We start from the raw sequence: 20,245 nt of genomic DNA on the forward strand, positions 1-20,245 counted from the left end.
TGCTCATCCAATTTTGCTCTCTTTTGCATCTTTAATTTTAATTTCTCTAGTATTGGTTGTGCCTTCAGTGGTCAGTGCCATAAACTCTGGAGTTCTTCTCTCCACCTCATTGTTTCTCTTGCCTCCTTAATTCATTCCTTAAAACCTATCTCTTCCTCTCCCAGCCTTTGGTTATCTGACTTAATATTGCTAAGTATCGTATTTTGTCTTATAATGCTTCTATGAAGTGCTTTGGTGCATTTTATTACCTTAAATGTTCTATATAACAAGTTGTTAATTAGAAAAGGGTGGTCATATGATAAAACCACTTCAACGCTATTTGAAACACTAGTGCTTGTATTTTACATAACTGTATATAAAGTACTAATGATTGGAAGATTTCATGTTGGAGAATCCAACAACATTTGCAGAATCATAAAAGGAAGCATCCAAGCATTTCCAACACCATGTCACTTAACTCCAAAAGAAACTAGTGGAAGAGTGTTCGTTCACTCAAGTTACTGTTACATGAACTTTGAATTCATGGTGTCTGTGATTGTTGCCACATCTGACTCTTCACTTGCTACTGCAAAGTCGCCAGGCTTGTATTCCTGAAATGCCCATGTAGCAGTATTGTTACTATTACAACATTTGGTCTGTAAAGATAATCCATAAGAATTTCTTTAGTTGTTACAATCCATTTTACTTCAATAATTCTTTTTCAAATATTGAACCATTTATTTTAAAATTCAAATTAATAGAAATTGTGAACAATTAATACTATATATTTGTGCAGACTTGAAAAGTTGAATCTTGTGAATGGATCTTTCACAGTTGTCCCAGCAGCTGGATGGATTGCTTGGGATGCTTTGTGCGGATGTGGCACCAGCTGATGGAACTGCCATTCAACAAACATTGAAACTTCTAGAAGAGAAGCTAAAGAGTGTTGGTAAGTGGGAGAAACATGTATTATTGTGCATGTAAATGAATGATGATATGAACGTCCAGCAGACCAGCATTGATCATGGCAGCATTAAATTGTGAGAGGAGTCTGCTGAACCCTCTTTGGTTTTGTGTTTACAATAATCAAGGTAATAAAGTAATGATATGAGTAAAAATAAAGATTGTTAGGAGCTGTAACTGGAATTTCAGGAGGACAATATTATCCACACCCGAAGATGCTTTTATAAACTTTAAATATGTTCCATTAATGAAAATATATATGGAACATGGTTTAGTTTTTGAAAATCACATTTTTACATGAAAGTAAATAGTTAGGAAAGTAAGAGGCAAGTGAGGAATGGCAAGAGGTGGATACCAAGTATTAAAGTGTTTGAAGTTGAGATTGAGCAAATTCTTAACTGAAGTGATATTCATGTGTCTCACACCAAGCTACATTTAAATTTAAGAAGCAGGAGAATTGACGTTTCGGGCATGAGCCCTTCTTCAGAAAGTACTGAAGAAGGGCTCATGCCTGAAACTTCAATTCTCCTGCTCCTTGGATGCTGCCTGACCTGCTGCGCTTTTCCAGCAACACATTTTCAGCTCTGATCTCCAGGATCTGCAGTCCTCACTTTCTCCTACATTTAAATTTACATTTGTAATTTATATTGGTAAACTCAACATTCTATCTGCATAAACATAACACTGAAAATCTTTTTATGAAACAATTTTTAAACCATTTTTTGATAGAACGTTAGTACAAAATAATTATTTTAGTTTATTCCTTCCATCTTTTGTGGTTAATGCTGAGTAGGTGATACGAATTAATTGAAAAGATTATGAAGAAGTCATCATACAGGATTAGTACTTGAATTCCAGCTATCCCCACTTATTCAGTCACATTGATATTTAAATTAAAATTGTAGGGCTTTATTTAAATTATGAAGGAAATTTGCGTGTTTTTTTTGGTTATGTTACAGTTTTAACATATATGAAGATATATCCACCACTGTAAATTGAACAAAGGGTTTTAAACAATATTTTGCATTTTAGATATGTCAATATTGTATGATTCAGAATAATTTATAAGGAAACCTATTTGTATATTATATTCAATGAAATGGGGAATTTTTGTAATGCATTAGTGATTTTTAAAGTTTCCATTCAAGAGTGAAGTAACCAAAATTCTCATTACATTTTATATTGGAATCCAAAGATTCGAATGTGGTTGCAAGAGTCTGGGAGCATTAGGGAGAAGAGATTTGGAATTCAGGGATATGAGGAAGGGTAACAGGAGTCTTTGATGAATCTCACATAAATGATTTCTCTCTGACTTTTAGCCATTAACAGCTCTGTTTGCTATTTCAGTTCCCCACTCCCTACTGTGAACACATGTGGAAGCAAGGCATGGATAATGAAACAAAGATGAACATCTCTGAAGGAGTGAAGAAAGGCTTATCAGTTGTGTGTTGAAGAAGGGAATTAGAGAGACAGTGAAGTTTAGAAAAGGGGTCTAGTTGGCTGAAAGTGTGGCTGCCAAGGGTAGGTGAAAGGGAGAGGTGGAAGCATAATAAGCCAGAGCAGCTACATTATTCAGAAAAGGTGGTTAAGAAAATGGACATGCTATGGAAGGATATAAATGTGAAGTTGATGCCTTTATTTTGAGATGTTGAACCTCAGGTGGCATTAAAGGGTAATGTGGACAGTGGAAATATGTGAGGTGATCTAGATATGAGATAGGATATGGATAATAGAATTTTGGATGTGTTGAAGAATGGAAACTGGTCAGCTGAATGTTGGAGTAATTTGATTTGAAATGATCAAGTTGAATGAGAGTTTCAGCAGCAACAGATGGTTAAGGCATGATGGAGTAGTCCTTGTTATGCAAATGAGAATGGGAGTCTTTGTGACTGAGAGGTTAAGTAATCAGGAGCAGAAACAGAAATTGCTGGAGAAATTTGCAGATCTGACAGCATCTGTAAAGAGAAAGTAGAATTAACATTCAGGGTGCAGTGACCCTTCTTCAGAACCGATAGCTAGGAAAGTATGCTGAAGACAAGGGGGGGAGGGAGGAGTAAGTGGATAGGTGGAGATGGATCTCAGAGAGAGAGAGAGAAAGACAGTTATGCAGAAAAAGAGATATAGAATCCCTGACAGTGTGAAAGTAAACTATTCAGCCTATTGACTCCACACCAACTCTCCAAACAGCATCCTACCCAAACCACCCCCTTAACCTATCCCTGTAACCCTGCATTTCCCATAGCTAATACACCTCGTTTGCACATCCCTAAACATGACAGGCAATTTAACATAACCAATCAAGCTAACCTGCACATCTTTGGACTGTGGGAGGAAACCCACACACAGATGGGGGGAATGTGCAAACTCCACATAGACAGTTGCCCGAGGATGGAATTGAACCCAGATCTCTGGCCCTATGAGGCAGCAGAGCTAACCACTGAGTCATCATGCTACCTGTGCCAGAGATGGATAATGGTAAGCTTGGGAGAAAGTAAATCTGATAATGGGGACCAAAAGTAGTTGAAAATCTGCTGGCTGTGCTGAAAGCATCCATGTAATGGAAGGGCCTGGAGTGTGGGGCTGGGTAAAAGGCATAGAACCCTGAACACTTTCCTCTAAAATTTTTGAACTTGATACTGAGTCCCGAAAGTTGGAGGGTGCCAAAGCAAAAAATAAGATGCTGTTCTTCTAGCTTGCTTATATATAAGCCTTGCTGGAGCACTGTAGTAAGCCTGAGACAAAAGTATTGGCATGGATACATGGTAGTCTGTTGAAGAGAAGGCAACAGCAAGCTCAGGGTCATTGTTGCAGACAGAACATGGATACTCCGCAAAGTGGTTGCTCAGTCTGTATTTCGTCTCCTCAATGTAGAGGAGACCACGTTGTGAGCAACAAATACAGTAGTCAGGGTGAAGTGTAAGTAAATTGTTGCTTCACCTGGAAGGTATTTTTGGGGCCTTGGATAGTGAGCAGGGATGATGTAAAGAGGCAGATGTTACATGGGAAGATGCTGCGGGGGTGTGGGGTGGTGTTGGAAGTGGAGGAGGGATGAACCAAGGTCTCTGGAAGAAATGGTTTCTGCAGAAGGCTGATGAAAGGGAAGAGAAGAATATATGTTTGCTCTTTGCATCCTGCTGGAGGTGATGGAAATGGCAGCTTTCATCCTTTGGTGCAGATGCTAGTAGAGCGGAAAGTGAGGACTGGGGTACCCTATCAATATTGTGGGAGAGAAGAGTAGGGGTGAGGGCAGAAGTGTGGGGAATGGGATAGACATGCCGGAGAGTCCTGCCAACCACAGTGGTGGGGAATGCTTGGTTGAGGAAAAAGGTGGACATATCTGAGGCTCCCCTGCAGAAGCTAAAGACAAAAAAGTGTAGATGCTGGAATCCAAGGCAGAAAAACAGGCAGGAGGTGGAGACATCAACGTTTCGGGTGTAACCGTTCTTCAGGACTGAAGAACGGTTACACCTCAAAAGCTGACTTCTCCACCTCCTGATGCTGCATGGCTTGCTGTGTTCCTTCCAGCATCCTGCTTTTCTCCCCTGCAGAAGTTTGCATCATCAGAACAGATGCATGTAGATGGAAAACTGGGAGAATGGAATTGCAACTTTTCAGGAAGCAGGGTGTAAGGATGTATAGCTGAAACTTTATTGCTGGAACAGCACAGCAGGTCAGGCAGCATCTAGGGAACAGAAGATTCGACGTTTCGGGCACATGCCCTTCTGGAGGGTTCCCAGTCGGAAGATAAGACGCTCCTCCTCCGACCGTCGCGTTGTTGTGGTTTATGTTGTGTAAGGATGTATAGTCAAGATAACTGTGGGAGTTGGTGGGTTTATAGTGGTTATTAGTGGCCAGCCTCTCCACAGAAATGAAAACAAAGAAGTCAAGGAAGAGAAGGGAGGAATCAGAAATGGAACAGGTGAAATTGGAAGCATTGAAGATATCATTGATGCATAGAGAAAGAGTTGTGGGTGGGGGCCAGAGTGGGATTGGAAAAGGAAATGTTCCATGAACCCCACAAGAGACAGGAGTAGCTAGGGCCCAGGCAGCACCCATGGCCACACCTTTAATCCGAAGAAAGTGAGAGGAGTTAAATGCGACGTTGTTTAAATGAGGATCAGAAGTTTTGTTTGGGGTCAGTTAAGATACCAGAACTGAGATCAGACTGACAATGAAACAGGTGGAATAGTGTCTATAATAGAGTTTGTGCCACAACTGGATATGAGGGATCCTGTTTTAATAAATGTTTAGCTAGAAAATTGCAGCCAGTTGTCCACTTTTGTGAACTGCAATAATAAACATTAAATTCCATTTATCATTCCAATTTATGCATAATCCTTGGGAATCGTTTTAACTTATGGCATAAAATGGGCAACCCATTTAGTTACCCATTATACAATCCACCCAATGTTCTTCTACATGGAAGTAAATGAAAAGGAAAATCCAACATGATGTCTTAATGAGCTGCTGATTTTATGGTGCCCATTTTACACTATTATTTACTCTGAAATGAGAGTTCTGCTATAGAGTCAGAGCTTATTGCTTTTACCTTCCAGTTGATTCTTGTACTGCATTGCAATAATGGCAGGGAAACTGATCTTCAACCAAAAGAGAAAATGCTGGAAAATCTCAGCAGGTCTGGCAGCATCTATAAGGAGAGAAAAGAGCTGACGATTTGAGTCTAACTGACCCTTTGTCAAAGCTAAAAAAATGGGGGAGAAATAGGGAGGTATTTATACTAGGCTGGGAGAAGGTGAGTCATGGCTCCAGAAGCAAAGGTAGCAATAAAGAGGTGATAATGACAGTGCATAGAGAGATTATAGGGAGATTAGGAGCCTTGAATGACCAAGGCTGAAGCCAGTGCTGTGAGACAAAATCTGGGGGATGGGTGAAGCAGAGGTAAATGGAAAACAGGGGAGAAGGGGAGCAAAAGAGGAAGAGGAGAGGAAAAAAGTGATGAGAGAGTGGGGAGCGAGAAAAAGAGAGACAATCAAGAAATAAGAGGTGCAGAACAGTGAAAAAAAATTTTAAAAATAAATAAAATAAATGAAAATTGATCTTCAATAATTTTTGTTTTATAGATACTGCTTTACAGAATTTACAGGAAAAAGGTCAAGGTCTTTTAGACCAAATGACATCCCAGGCTCCATGGACATTTGGAAAAGATGTTTCCATTGAAAATAAAGACAATATAGAACATATTCAAGGACTTATGGAAGATATGCAACTTCGGAAACAAAGGTAAAAATTAAAATTTGTGGCAATGATAACTTGTGAAGTTACAGTGAACTAGGATTGTTAATTCGATCCAAACAGCTTAAAAAGAAAACCAACTGTTTCCATGATATTAAGATAACATGTCAAAAGTATAATCATTATCCTTTTGAATTGTTAACATTTTGTGTTGAAGATCACATGAGAAATACCTTTTCCAAGAAAGTTTAAAAGAATTGGATTTTTGCTTTGTTGTCATGTCTCAGCAACATTAAAGGTGCTTCAAATACAAAGTAAATTATGTTTATAAAAATGCTGTTAATTTAGAAACTGCTTTCATTGTTTTTCATAGCTGTTTACATTTAAAATGAACATACAACATAATATCCCAACTAATAATGCTGCTTAAATCAGACATCCCAGAGTGAGTATCCCTAGCTTTTTAGACTAAAAGTTTTACTGTTGCAAGAGACTGCTAATGTACATTTAAGAAAAGAGCATAAAAGTTTATTACACAAAATAAAAAAAAGTCTACCTTGCATTACATAAGAAACAGCCTTAATACAAATGTCAGAAATTGAGATTCAACACGTTTAGCATCAAAACAACCTTAAATATGCTCTAATCTCAGAAATGGGTTACTCTGTACTTTTGAAGTTCTTTTATTCAATGGTCAGAGCTGTACTGGTCAGTTTCCAGCATACTTGCATATTCACTCGATGTTATCTTCTTTACTTAACAACTCTTCATAAGAAACTTAAACAAACTACGAACACAACTCACTTAGTCCCTAGCATATGTTCTCTCAACTTGTACATTCAACACTCTCTTGTAGGATGTCTTCTCTTTGATAATGTTAAGCCTTCTGTTTTCTTTGGAGATTTCCTGTTACTAACATGTAAGCCATTCAGGACTTCCCTTCTTCTGATTGTTTTAGAGACTGTACTGCTGATGTTAAAAGGCTTTTCCTCTCTGACTGACCACTTTTCTCTGCAGACTCTCTAATCTTCTAGATAATTCTCACCTTCTAAAAGGAAAATAGGTTCTATCTCTGTCTTCCTGTGTCATATGGCACTTGGATGTTGGCCATTTTTGTTCTGTTTTGTTCTTCTCTTCTAAAGCAGAAGTTACTCATTTTGAGAATTTTTAAAGCTTCATTTAAATACATGTAAATAAACTTCAACTAGTCCATCACTGCATTCAGTTCACAAAATCTGAAATAACACTAAAACAAAGTTTTCTCCTCCTTAACACAATATAGAAGTACAAATCAAACTTGAAGGTAGATATGGTTCTATCCACTTTAGGACCCAATATTCCAAATTATGCTAATTTATCATGAACTTTCACCGAAGGATATTTTGGAGGTGACCACATGTTGGTCAAAAAAGATAAGTTTTATGAAAGATATTTAAAACTATACCATCTAGGAACAGAATTAGGCCATTTGGCCCATTGGAGTCTGCTCTGCCATTTGATCATGGCTGTTATGTTTCTCAACCCCATTCTCCTGCCTTTTATCCAGACCTTTTGATCCCCTTGGTAGTCAAGAACCTATCTATCCCTATCCTAAATATACTGAATAAACTTTGTCTCCACAGCCTTCTGTGACAATTAGTTCTGCAGATTCGCCACTCTGTGTTGCTGAAGAAATTCTTCCTCATCTTATTTCTAAAGAGTTGTCCCTTCACTCTGAGGCTATGCGTTCTAGTCTTAATCTCTCCCAACAACTTGTTGACATCCTCTCAAATCAAGCGTCTCAGTATTCTGCAAATTTCAGTCCAATCCCCCCCTGCATCCTTCTAAACTCAGGCGACTGACTGTGTGGAGTTTGCACGTTCTCCCCGTGTCTGCGTGGGTTTCCTCCGGGTGCTCCGGTTTCCTCCCACAGTCCAAAGATGTGCAGGTCAGGTGAATTGGCCATGCTAAATTGCCCGTAGTGTTAGGTAAGGGGTAAATGTAGGGGTATGGGTGGGTTGCGCTTCGGCGGGTCGGTGTGGACTTGTTGGGCCGAAGGGCCTGTTTCCACACTGTAAGTAATCTAATCTATTGAACACCTGAGTCTTCAACCACTCATAATGTGACAAGCCCTTCATCCCTGGGATAATTCTTGTGAGCTTCCTCTGGACAGCCTCCAAGGTCTTCCTTATCTACAAGGCCCAGACTGCTCCCAGTATTCCAAATGCGATCTGACTAGTGCCTGAACAGAGGCACTAGAGCAGGAGTCTAGAAGTCTGCGGGGAAGGTGGGTGCAACATGTGAGCCTGGGTGGCGATTGGTGCATGGATCTCCCAGTGCTGGAGGAGGTTGAGCCTAGCATGGGAGAGATTGAGCCCTCGTGGGGAGTAGAGGCCCTTGAGGGGAAAGCCCAGTGTGGAGCGACTACAGGCCCATAGTTAAAGGAGGACTGTAATTTTCAACTTAACTTTATTTCTTTATTTACTACTTTATACTGAGAAGAACTATAATGTTGTACTTTTAACTTTTTTTTATTTTTGTACTTGCATCTAAGATCTTGTACTTAGGTACCTTGTGCCTAAGATAGTGCCAGGAGTGGTGACTTTGTACATTTTTCATTTGTGCTCCTGGATCCCTGTACTTGAATACATGTGAAAATAAAACCTAATTCCTACACAAAAAAAAACAAAGAACTGTAGATGCTGGAAATCAGAAACAAAATCAGAAATTGTTAGAAAAACTCAGCATGTGGAGACAAAACCGAGTTAATGTTTCAGTTCTTCAGCAATCTCTGATTTCGTTTCTGACCAGTGCCTTATACAGCCTAAGTGGTACAATCCTGCTCTTGTATTCTAACCTCTTGAAATGAATGCTAATATTGTATTTGTATTCCTAACTGTCAACTGAACCTGAATGTTAATCTTAAGAGGACCCTGAAAGAGTTTTCCTAAGTCCCTTTGTGCTTGAGATTTTCAAAGCTTGTATCCATTTGGAAAATAGTCTACATCTCTTCTTCCCATCGACATGCACATCCTCAGGCGTTCTCACATTGTATTTCATGTGTCACTTCTTTGCCCACATGCCTAGTCTGTCCATGTCCTTCTGTAGCCTCCCCGCCTCCTCAATGCTATCCGTTCCTTCACCTATCTTTATGTCATCTTCAAACTTAGCAACGATGCCTTCAGTTCCTTTGTTCAGATTTTTATGTATATTGTGACTGGCTGTGATCCCAACATTGACCCCTGTGGAACACCACTAGTCATCAGCTTGAGAGAGCGAAGATGGAGAACATATTCGTGGAAATGGCCATATTTGAAGAGACTGGAGATCTAACTGTGAACAAGGATATCAAAGACTAGTTGAGCAAGTTGACACCTTTGGGAGTATTATGGAAGGGTCAAAAATCAGGTAGTTGGCTGCTTGAAAGTGCACTTATAAGTAATATGGGGGCAAAGGTTTCTCTGGATTAATACGGTAGGATGTATGTCCAAAAGGGCTAGGGGAGTAAGGGTGGTGAAAGATGCAAGCAGATGTAACTTTTAGCCTTGAGCTCTGGGGTTCCCTCACCGAATAACTGCCTTTCTTACTCTCTCTTTTTAAGACCTTTCTCTTTAATCAAGCTTTTTGTCACCAGTCCTAAGATTTCCTAAATTGGCCTTTTTTGCAAGAGTACTTGAGTAAAAAAAGTCATTGCAATTATATAGGGCCTTGGTGAGACTGCACCTGAAGTATTCTGTACTGCTGTGGTCTCCTTAACTAGGAAGGATGTAGTGTCCGTATAAGGAATGCAGTAAGCTCATCAAATTAATCTCTAGAATAGCTGGATTGTCTTATGAGGAAAGATTGAGAAAACTGAGCTTTAATTCTCCAAAGTTTCTAAGTATAAGTGGTGATCTCATTGAAGCATACAAAACTCTTAAAGGACTTGATAAGAGTATGTACAGGGATGTTTCACTGGCGAGGAAGTCTAGATCTGGGACACACAGTATTAGAATAAAAGTTAGAACATTTAGGACTGAAGTAAAGAGGAATTTCTTTATTCAAACAGTGATGAATATTTGAAATGCTATACCCCAGAGCATTCTGTTTGAGTCTGGAGACTCAAACATTGAATATATTCAAGGTGATAGATTTGGAGAAATTAGTGATATGGATAGCATGGGAAAATTATGTTGAAATGGAAAATAAGCCATGACCAAGCAGGCTCAAGGGGCAAAATAATCTATTCTTGGAAAGATTTCAGATTTTAATTCCAAAATTATTAATTTTTCATGAATTTCATGAATTAAACCAGCATGCATATCAGGATCCCTCACTTGCTATCTCAGCACTCACTCACTTTGCACCCACTTGGATGAACTCATCATTTCTACTTTGCCTTGCCTTTCATTGTTTGTCCCGTCATTCAGAATTGGAAAATTCACAGATCAGTCAGAGACCTTGTCACTCATCAGTCAGGGCTGTCCGTCTATTTTGGTCAGAGCAATGCTGTCTCTTTTTCAGTGCATAGCCCTTCTGAAGCCAGAGGTTAACCTGTTGGCATGCCGATCAATGTATGTAAAGCCTTCTCACAGCTCAGGAGAAATGTTGGACAGGCTATGATTTGTCATAGGGGTCACGTCGATGAAAATCGAAGGGGATTATTAGGGGCTACTGCTGAGGCACGGAAGTTGGAAAAATATGTTCTGGGGATTTCAGGCAATATGCTGAGATGCAGAGGGGACAATAATTGTGAAGGGGTATTGATGGTGGTTGCTGTGGCGGGGGGGACATGGTCACTATAAATCTGAGATTGTGCTGCACTGTGCCCCTGCCAATCATTGGCATGACTAAACTTTAGGGTCAGACCTCAGTGGATAATGTTAGAAGGTGAAGTTTTAAAGAAAGAGGTGTCTGAGAACGTATGCAGGTTGTGTACTGATGGGCTTGTTCAGGGCCCAAGGAAGAAAGGAACATGGCGGTTTGAAGGGGCCAATTGGTCGAGAATGCCACTGTGCCAAGAACAACCTGTATTGCCTTGCATGCTCACGTCGATTATAAATCCACAATAGTATTAGAAAATGGCTATGACCACATCCAGCTGAGCGGAGTAAGTGTTTTATTCTATCTGAGCACACTGGCTTTACTTGTAAGCAAAGTGAATCCATTCAAGAGGTAATTGGATTAACCAGGCACTTGCACTGCAGAGCTTGAAGTCAACTGTAATCATAGCACCTTGTATGTGAGATGCATGCCATGTGGGATACAAGTACTGGTCGCAAGCAATTTTGACCATGTCAGTGATCATTTCAGATTGATTATAGTTATTTCTGTGAGGCAGAAATTATCATAGGCAAGCTTAAAAGCGGCACCTGTGGGGCTCAATTCACAAAGGCAATCCAAGATCCCATGGACTGCAAAAGGAGCTGTTTTCCTTTAACTTTGAATTGTAAGTATTCACTAACATGCTCTTCTATGCATTTCTTGGGTGATATGCGAGTTGAAGGAGGGGAAGTAAGGTATCAGTAATCATACAACACTTACAATCTTCTACTGCATTTGCACAATGTCAGATGACCATGTGGAAGCATCCCATGGCCGTCCTCAGAATCATAGAGTTAAACAGCATGGAAGCAGACCTTTCGGCCCACCATATCTATGCTGGCCAACAAACACAAAACCACACGAATCCCATTTACCTACACTTGGTCCTATTACGACCTGCATTTTAAATGCTCATCCCGAAGCTTCTTAAAAATTGCAAAAGTACCTGCATCCACCATCCCCTCAGGCAGCAAATTTCATGTTTCTGCCAGCCTCTGAGTGAATAATGTTTTCCTTCGAACCCCTCTACATCACTTACTCCTCACCTAAAAAGGTATTCACCCTGGTTTTAGACATGTCTGCCATAGAGAAACAACTCTCGTGATCCACCCTATCTGTGCCTCTCAAAGTTTGTACACATCAATCACTTCACCTCTCAGCCTCCTCTGGTCCAAGGAAAACAAATCCAGCTTGTCCAGTCTCTTCTCATGAAGCTTTCATCCTAGGCACCATCCTCATGAATCTTCCCTGCACCTTCTCCAGTGCAATCGCATCATTCTGATTAGTGTGGCGACCAGAACTACACACGGTATTTCATCTGTGCCTAACCAATGCTCTATAAAGTTGCAACGAGTCTCAACAGAATCCTCCATGCCCACAGATTTTCCCTCGAGAAGCTTGGATGATAACTTTGTTACAAAAGCTCGTGATTGAGGCTGAGTTAAGAACAGTGCAGCCCATTCTTCAACCAGAGCCGTCATGGTACATTAGATAAGTCTGCTGAAAATGAGGTTCTTATGCTTCAATTGGTTGAGAAGTGAGGGTTCCTGCCCTACAATTCAAACAACATATGCTGTATAATCCTATCATGATGCGCTTGACACAACTGGAGCAAACCATAGGGGATGTGTTGGACACTTAAGAGCTGGGAGAGCAATAGCAGTCTTCTAAGGAGAAAGATAAGGATATTAAACATGAAGAATGTCACCACCTGTATTATAGAGTTGTGCAGCAAAGGTGCGACAAACTAATCAGGATGTAATTGGTACCCGGGTCCAATAGATGTGAGCTGGATGCAGTGAGCACTCATTATAAACTTGGTGATCAAAAGGCAAGCAGTTGCCAAAAGCAAATGCAACTTTTGTTTAGTCTTGTTCTTTGCGTTCGAAAAATGAATATTCTCAATTATTTGAAGGATTTTTAGTGTATGATGCTCCCCTATTGAACAAAGAGAAGATATTAGGCTACACTGTGCATTAGAGAAAGAATAGTACTCTTTTACAGCCTTCTGAGATGAGATGTTGCCAAGGACTCTGGGTAACCTGAGTAGCTATTCTTATAGCTGCAGTTAAAATGACAGTGGATTAGACAGATGATGACATATTTGCAGTGGAGTGTCAACCATGCCACCCGTGTCCCTAGGAAAGTCTTTACCTTTTTTGGTTCTCCTCGCTTTGTGAGGGCTAGCTCCTTTGATCTGGGCACAGTTAAGCTTTAAAATGGTGCTGGTACCAGAAATCCTGAGAGGTCCCGGCAATGTTGAGTACTTCTGCCATTGAGGAGCAGAAGATAGAATGAGCAGGGTGGCATAGAGGTGTAGTGTGTAGCTAATGAGCTGAGCTCTGGAGAATAGCTTGAGAAAGCCCTCTATAAAGCTCCCCAAAATTAACATGTAGCTAATATCCAGTAGAATTCAGCCCAATATGCCAGCAGAATATAACACCAGCAAGACACACTTCATCTTTTTACATGTGTGCTTTAGATAGTACCTTCCATAGCAATGACCTTTACTACTTAAAATGGCAAAGATAGCAGATACATGGGAGCACCATGCAAGTAACCTCAAAGTCACATGTCATGTTGATTTGAACCTATATCATCATTCCTTCACTGTTACTGGGTCAAACTTTGGGAGCTCTCTTCCTAACAAAACTGTGGCTGTACACCCACCACCTGGACTGTAGCATTTCAAGAAGGCAGCTTACCACCACCTTTTCAAGAATAATTAGGGATGAGGAATAAATGCTGGTCTAACCGGCAGCAGCTACATTTCTGAATAAATAAAACAAAACCTGAGATTTAGATCAACTATGATTCATAGAAAGCAATGTATTTGCTTGAACTGTGAGACCCACACCTATTCCTATATATGATGAGGGATTTCTCGTGCAGAGACTACAGAAGAATGAAGGGTGGATATCATTGGGGAGTTTGGTGGGTGTTGATAGACATATTGCACTGCTAAACTAATTTCTGAAATGAAGAGTAAACGATTTGATTAAATGATTTCATTAATTATACCAAGCTTTAAATCAGTGGTGGTGGAATTATATTTCCTAAAACTATATTGTATTCTTTAATTGCTGAATTAATTATGTTCTCAGGATATCACATAAACATTTCTTGCAACTTGCTTATACTAGTTATTTCAAGGTTTTTTATAATCGTGTACCCATTTTAAAATTCAGGTTATTAATTATTTCATGTAATCTAAATTACTGGGTATTTGTTGTGCTCCCCATATAGAATTTTCCTCAGTGAGGTTTATGCATAAGAACTGCTTTGTTTTAGAAGTTTAAGTTAACTCCCAAAGAAAAATTAGATTGGAGTTTATTGTTTGGACTGCGAAACAAAGACAGGATCCTCATTAATTGATCATTGACTGTTAATTTTCCTTTCCATGCTTCTGGATTTTGCAGATGTGAAGATATGGTGGATGTCCGGAGACTGAAAATGCTTCAGATGGTGCAACTTTTCAAATGTGAAGAAGATGCAGCACAGGTAAGTCACTGAATTATTTAAATTCAGAACTTAAAATAACAAAGATGCATATTTCTGCAAACTTAAAAGATTTCGAACTCAAATGTAGAATATAATGCACTTGTATTTCAATTAATTTTTTTTTCCTTCATATGTAAAAGGCAGTTGAATGGCTAAGTGAACTATTGGATGCCCTCCTGAAAACTCATATTAGATTAGGAGATGATGCACAGGAAGCCAAAGTTCTCCTGGAAAAGCACCGCAAATTTATTGATGTTGCCCAGGTATGTTGATGTACTTAATATTATAGCTACTATATATTTACAAAGGAAGCAAATTCTAGGTATTTGACTGTGACACAATTTGAGCTAATTAACTATTGCTGTCAACAAAAACAACTTTCACGAATGCAGTGCCTTATCATAGAAAAATCTCCAAAACACTTGAGAAGGCTTAAAGAAAAATTGGACAATGAGTTGAAAGAAAAGTTAGAAGCATTGACTGAAAGGTTGCTCGTAACGATGGGTTTTGAAAAATTCCCTTCCCCAGCATTTTTCGGACTCTCTCTTATTATGGAGTGAATATCTTTGTGTCTGGATCTCTCATTCTGGAGGTCCCTCACTAAACATCACCTTCTGTCTATCTCTTTCTTTAAACCTTCCTTAAGCACAACTTCTCTGACCAACATTGCTGTCATATCTCATAAATCTTTTTTTCACTTTGTGTCCAGGAAGTACTGTGGAATGTTTTTCTACAGTAAAGACACTGTATATGTCCTTGTTTCTGTTATTTCTGTTGTTTAGCACGTTTTGTTATTCAGCTATTCAAGTGGAATATTGTTCTTTATATAGGTAACATGTTACGTTGCATAATTGCACTGTATGCCAAGAATAATTTTGCAATACTTAATTATCCACTATCTATCAAACTACCTGTTCTATGTCTACCAGCTATCACATTGTGGTTGAGATTTAATTCTACAGTACGTAAGTATAGGGACTGATGCGCTCAGTAACAAATGACTCTCTGTCCCCATCAATGAGAGCACACCAATTCAAGCTGCAGTCGGCTAGTTGACTGGTGAGCTACTTGGTAAATCACTCACTTTGAAGCTGAAGTCGCACCTTGACAGGAGTCATCAGCGAATTGGAGACCAGCAGTTCCTGGGTCATAGAGATCATTGCTGGAGGCTTAATTTCATAGGATTTAATGGCAAGAGGGTGGATTAAAGGATAGGTCAGTAGAAATGCAGTGGCAGACATTTAAGTGAATATTTCAGGTTACACAGATACATTCCAAGGAAGAAAAATTCCAAGGGTGGACCCACCTTCCATGGTTAATTTAAAAAATCAAAGATCGTATCCAACTTGGTGTACAATTGTTTGAAGTTTGGTGGCACTGTCAGCAGGTTAGACAATTTATTAAAAACAAAATAAAGAATGACTAAAAATGTTTAATAATTAGGGAAAAATTAGAATTTGAAAAAAGGCAACTGGAAAAAAAGAACAATTTTATATTTATATTTAAAGGATCAAAACAGTGAACAAAGTGAATGTTGGTCCTTTAAGAGGAGAGCCTGAGAAATGAATGGCTGATGAATTAAACAAATTTCTTTTGTTCCCTTTCATGATCTATGGGCATCATGGCAAGGACAGCATTGGTTGTTTGCAATGTCCATCTCAGAGGGCAGTCAAGAATCAATCACATTACTGTTGGTCTGGAGTCACAAGTATGTGACATCAGATAAAGACAATTGGTTTCCTCCCCTAAAGTGGATGAATGAGTCAGATGGTTTTTACAAAAATCAGTGATCGTTTCATGACACCATCTCTGAGACTAGCTTTTAATTCCAGATTTATTAATTGAATTGTAATTTGACCAGCTGCATGTTAACATTTGAACACATGTCCCCTGAGCATAGCCTAAGCCTGAGGATTACTAGATAGCGATAGGTAATTGTACATAAATCTTCAAGTTAGAGGATACAACAAACATTCCAGAAATAGCTGTAAATAAGAAAATGGATGGGAAGAAAACTACTATCATGAGGGAAGTGGTACTACATAAATTGCTTGGGCCATGGGCTGACAAATCCTGGGTCTTGATGAACCTCATCCTAGAAGCATCGAGTCAAATAATTGATGTGTTGACTTTTAATTTTCTAACGTAATATTCCCCAAATCTGGGAAACATTAGGTTTGAAAATAGCAAATGTAGCTCCTTTATTTAGAATGGGACAGAGACAGAAAACAGAAAATTGCAAGCTTAATATCTGTCCTGGGAAAGATGTTAGAAGTTATTATTAAAGACATTAATAGCATGCACTTAGAAGTTCAAATAATCAGATGGCATCAAATGAAAATCATTATAACTAATTTACTGGAATTCTTTGAAGAAGTAATTTGTGCAATGGATGAAGAAGAACTGGCGGATATTCTGTACTTAGATTTCCAGAAGACACTTAAATAAGGTCCATATCAAATAATCAAAGATTTTGCAGGCTATAAAAGTTATAGTTTTAGGAGTAACATATTGACATAGATATAAGTAAAATTGGCTAGTTAACAGGAAACAGTAGTCATGGAGATAATTGGCAAGGTGTAACAAGTGTAAGAATCTGCACTGGGCCCTCAGTTGTTTGCATTTCATATAAATAGCTTTGGATGAAGGAACTGCAGGTTTGTTGCTAAATTAGCTGATGATGCAAAGATGGGTAGGAATGTAATTTGTGAAGATGTCAGGAGGCTACAATGGGATTTAGATAGGATAACTGAGTATAATATGGGAATATGTGAAATTATCAATTTTGACAGGAAGAATATAAAGCGAAGTATGTTATCTAAAGGATGAGGGATCATAAAGCTCCAAAATGCAGAGTGATCTGGCTGTTGTTGTGATCCCAGCTTATGATAACACTGGATAAGTCAGATCATAGTGTAAAATCTGGCTTGATAATCCATAAGTTTTATTTTTCTTTTTTGTTTATTGTAGTGTTCAGTCACTGATTTGATTTCTTGTCACATGCACCTAAGTACAGTGAAAAGCTTTGTTTGCGAGCAGTACAGGGACATCACAGGGTATAAAAAAACTTGGACAGAGTGAGGCATACAGGTTGAGGCAAGGTCAACTTTAACAAGGTCAGCATTATTTGAAGTTAGAGAATCCATTCATCAGTCTAATAATGGCAGGGAAGAAGCTGTTCTTGAACCTGCTGGTACATGTTCAAGCTTCTGTATTTTCTATCTGACAAAAGAGATTGAAGGAGAGCATTGGTCGGGTGGGTCTTTGATGATGTTGGCAGCTTCTTGCGGCAACAAGACATGAACGTGGAGTCCACAGTATCATCAGCAAATATATAGATGCCGTTCATCCAACATTTGGCTACCCAGTTGTGTACATTGAACATATACAAGGCTGCCATTGTACCTTAGCAGAAGAACATGCAAGCTTATTGCATGAAAGAAGGCCACAAACAGTATTATACTAGATACAAATATCAGTTAAAAAAAAATTTCCCTAGTAATAATCTTACATACATTCAGACATTGAGAGTCACCTCTGTATCCATGCTAAAGTTTCTTGCTCAGTTGACATGGTGAGAATCTGTTTCCTTTGGGCAAGATTCTGCACCTTCACTCAATATTTTGTTTAGCTAATGTCTTTCTCCAGGACCCTTTATAACAAGCTGTTAACTCAGCTCATATATCGCACATATCTTTACTAACTTGTAGGGGATGTGTTCCTGTCTGGCACTTCCACTGCCTTCTATTTCTAGAGCTGTCTTCTCACTGATTTCTAAGCATCTCAGCAATTCTGGCCAGACTTGACTGCTTTATATAGTTAATAAGACCATTAAATCATCTGTACTATTAGGCTTCCTGCTCTGAATGAAACAGGCCTTCCTCCCCCATCTCCCCCCGCCCCACCGTTCTCTCCCCTTCTCTCTCACACCCCCCCCCCACCTTTCTCTCTGTCGCTGTCTCTCTCTCTCTCTCTCTCTCTCTCTCTCTGCGGGTAGTAAAACTCAACTCGGGAAACATCTTAGCAATTACCTCCCCAGCTGGCAGCTGGCTTGGTGGTCAGATTTTTTTTTGTAAAGCTCAGTATGTTTTCATTTATTACAAGGTGAATTGAATTGAATACAAAAGTAAGGGGATTATGCTTCAATTATGCCAGGCATTGGTGGGAGAACAAATAGATTACTCTGCATAGTATTGGTCTCTTTATTTAAGGAAGAAGGTAAATGTGTTGGAGGCAATTCAGAGAAAATTTGCTGGACTAAAATCTAGAATGGACGAGTTGTCTTCAGAGGAAATGTTCAGTAGGTTAAACTTGTATCTATTGGAATTGAGAAAAGCAAGAGATGACTTGATTGAAACATACAGGATCGTGAGTAGTCTTGACAAGGGGACACATGGAAAGGTTGTTTCCTCTTGTGGGAGAATCTAGAATTGGAGTCACTTAGCGAAGATTTGTAGCTCAGGTTGGGGTTGTAGATGTGGCTGATTTGCTATTTCAACTTTCTTGCCTACCCATGATAACATTTCACCCCCTTGTTTATCAAGAATCTACCTATGTGTTAAAAATATTAAAAGGCTCTATTTGTTTATTTGAGGAAAAGAGTCCAAAAACAAATAATTGTTTGTGAGAAAAATGGGGACCTCTTATTTTTAAAACAGTGACTCCACTGGATGTAAGTTTGCTCGCTGAGCTGGAAGGTTCATTTCCAGACATTTCGTCACCCTACTAGGTAACATCTTCAGTGGGCCTCTGAGCAAAGCACAGGAGGTGACATCACTAACCCAAAGAAACCCAAACATATAAATAGAAAGCAAGAATTATCAACAGTGCTTCATCTGGAGGTCCACTGAAGATGTTACCTAGTAGGGTGACGAAACATCTGGAAATGAACCTTCCAGCTCAGCGAGCAAACCTACATCCAGTGGAGTCACTGTTTTAAAAATAAGAGGTCGCCCATTTTTCTCACAAACAATTATTTGTCTTTGGACCCTCTTCTTCAAATAAACAAATAGAGCCTTTTAATATTTTTAACACATAGGTAGATTCTTGATAAACAAGGGGGTGAAATGTTATCATGGGTAGGCAAGAAAGGGGAAAAATCAAATCAACCACAATCCTATTGAATGGCAGAGCAGGCCTGAGGGATTGAGTGCCCTGATGTTCCTTTAAATCAAATGTTTAAGTTCATTTGCTCATAGGTCTTTTTCTTTCGGGTCTCGCTAGTCGAGGTGGGTCAGAGGGTCTAAAGCAACACCTGGGATGACTTTCAGCATCATTGCTTTAACCTTGCCCCTGCCTTTCCTAACCCCAGATTGAGATAACCCCAGCTTTGACAAAAGGTCAGTTAGACTTGAAACGTCAGCTCTTTTCTCTCTTTTCAGATACTCCCAGACCTGCTGAGATTTTCCAGCATTTTCTTTTTAGGTTTGAGATAAATTGAGCCAGCTACCCTCTCACCCGCCCCACCCCAAAACCCAGCAGGCAGGTTGCTATGATGTCTGAACCGGACCATTTTTCTCGCCTGTCGGCAAAACCTGTTCAGTGCTGGATTGAAACTCTGAACTGATTGTTACTTGGGTAGTTAAGGCCTTACTTGCTAACAAACTGAGAAGGTCCCTCTTCACCCAACTCCTAATAGCTGAGATGACAAGAATAGGTCGAATATCTCTCCATGGTCAATGTGCTCAATCATTTGCCCTTCTCTTTACTTCCGGGGAGGGAAAATTGCAATCACAGCATGATTCTGTTACATTCTCCTGTAGGAAATTTGTAATTGTTTCCATTTTTACAACTGAAGAGGGCAGTGTCATAACATATGGTGAAATAA

General features: G+C 39.4%; 1 protein-coding gene across 9 annotated transcripts in view; it reads left to right on the top strand.

The window, feature by feature from the left end:
- sestd1 (SEC14 and spectrin domains 1) overlaps positions 1-20,245 on the top strand; it is a 165,695-nt gene that overhangs the window by 135,793 nt on the left and 9,657 nt on the right. For all 9 annotated transcript variants that reach the window (XM_043693498.1, XM_043693497.1, XM_043693501.1 and 6 more), the window contains 4 exons: positions 814-928; positions 6,024-6,183; positions 14,337-14,418; positions 14,559-14,681. In XM_043693498.1, coding sequence (XP_043549433.1) covers positions 814-928; positions 6,024-6,183; positions 14,337-14,418; positions 14,559-14,681 — 480 coding nt within the window. The remainder of the gene's footprint in view (positions 1-813; positions 929-6,023; positions 6,184-14,336; positions 14,419-14,558; positions 14,682-20,245) is intronic.

The sequence above is a fragment of the Chiloscyllium plagiosum genome, chromosome 7 (genome assembly GCF_004010195.1).
Source record: "Chiloscyllium plagiosum isolate BGI_BamShark_2017 chromosome 7, ASM401019v2, whole genome shotgun sequence".
NCBI classification, from domain to species: domain Eukaryota; kingdom Metazoa; phylum Chordata; class Chondrichthyes; order Orectolobiformes; family Hemiscylliidae; genus Chiloscyllium; species Chiloscyllium plagiosum.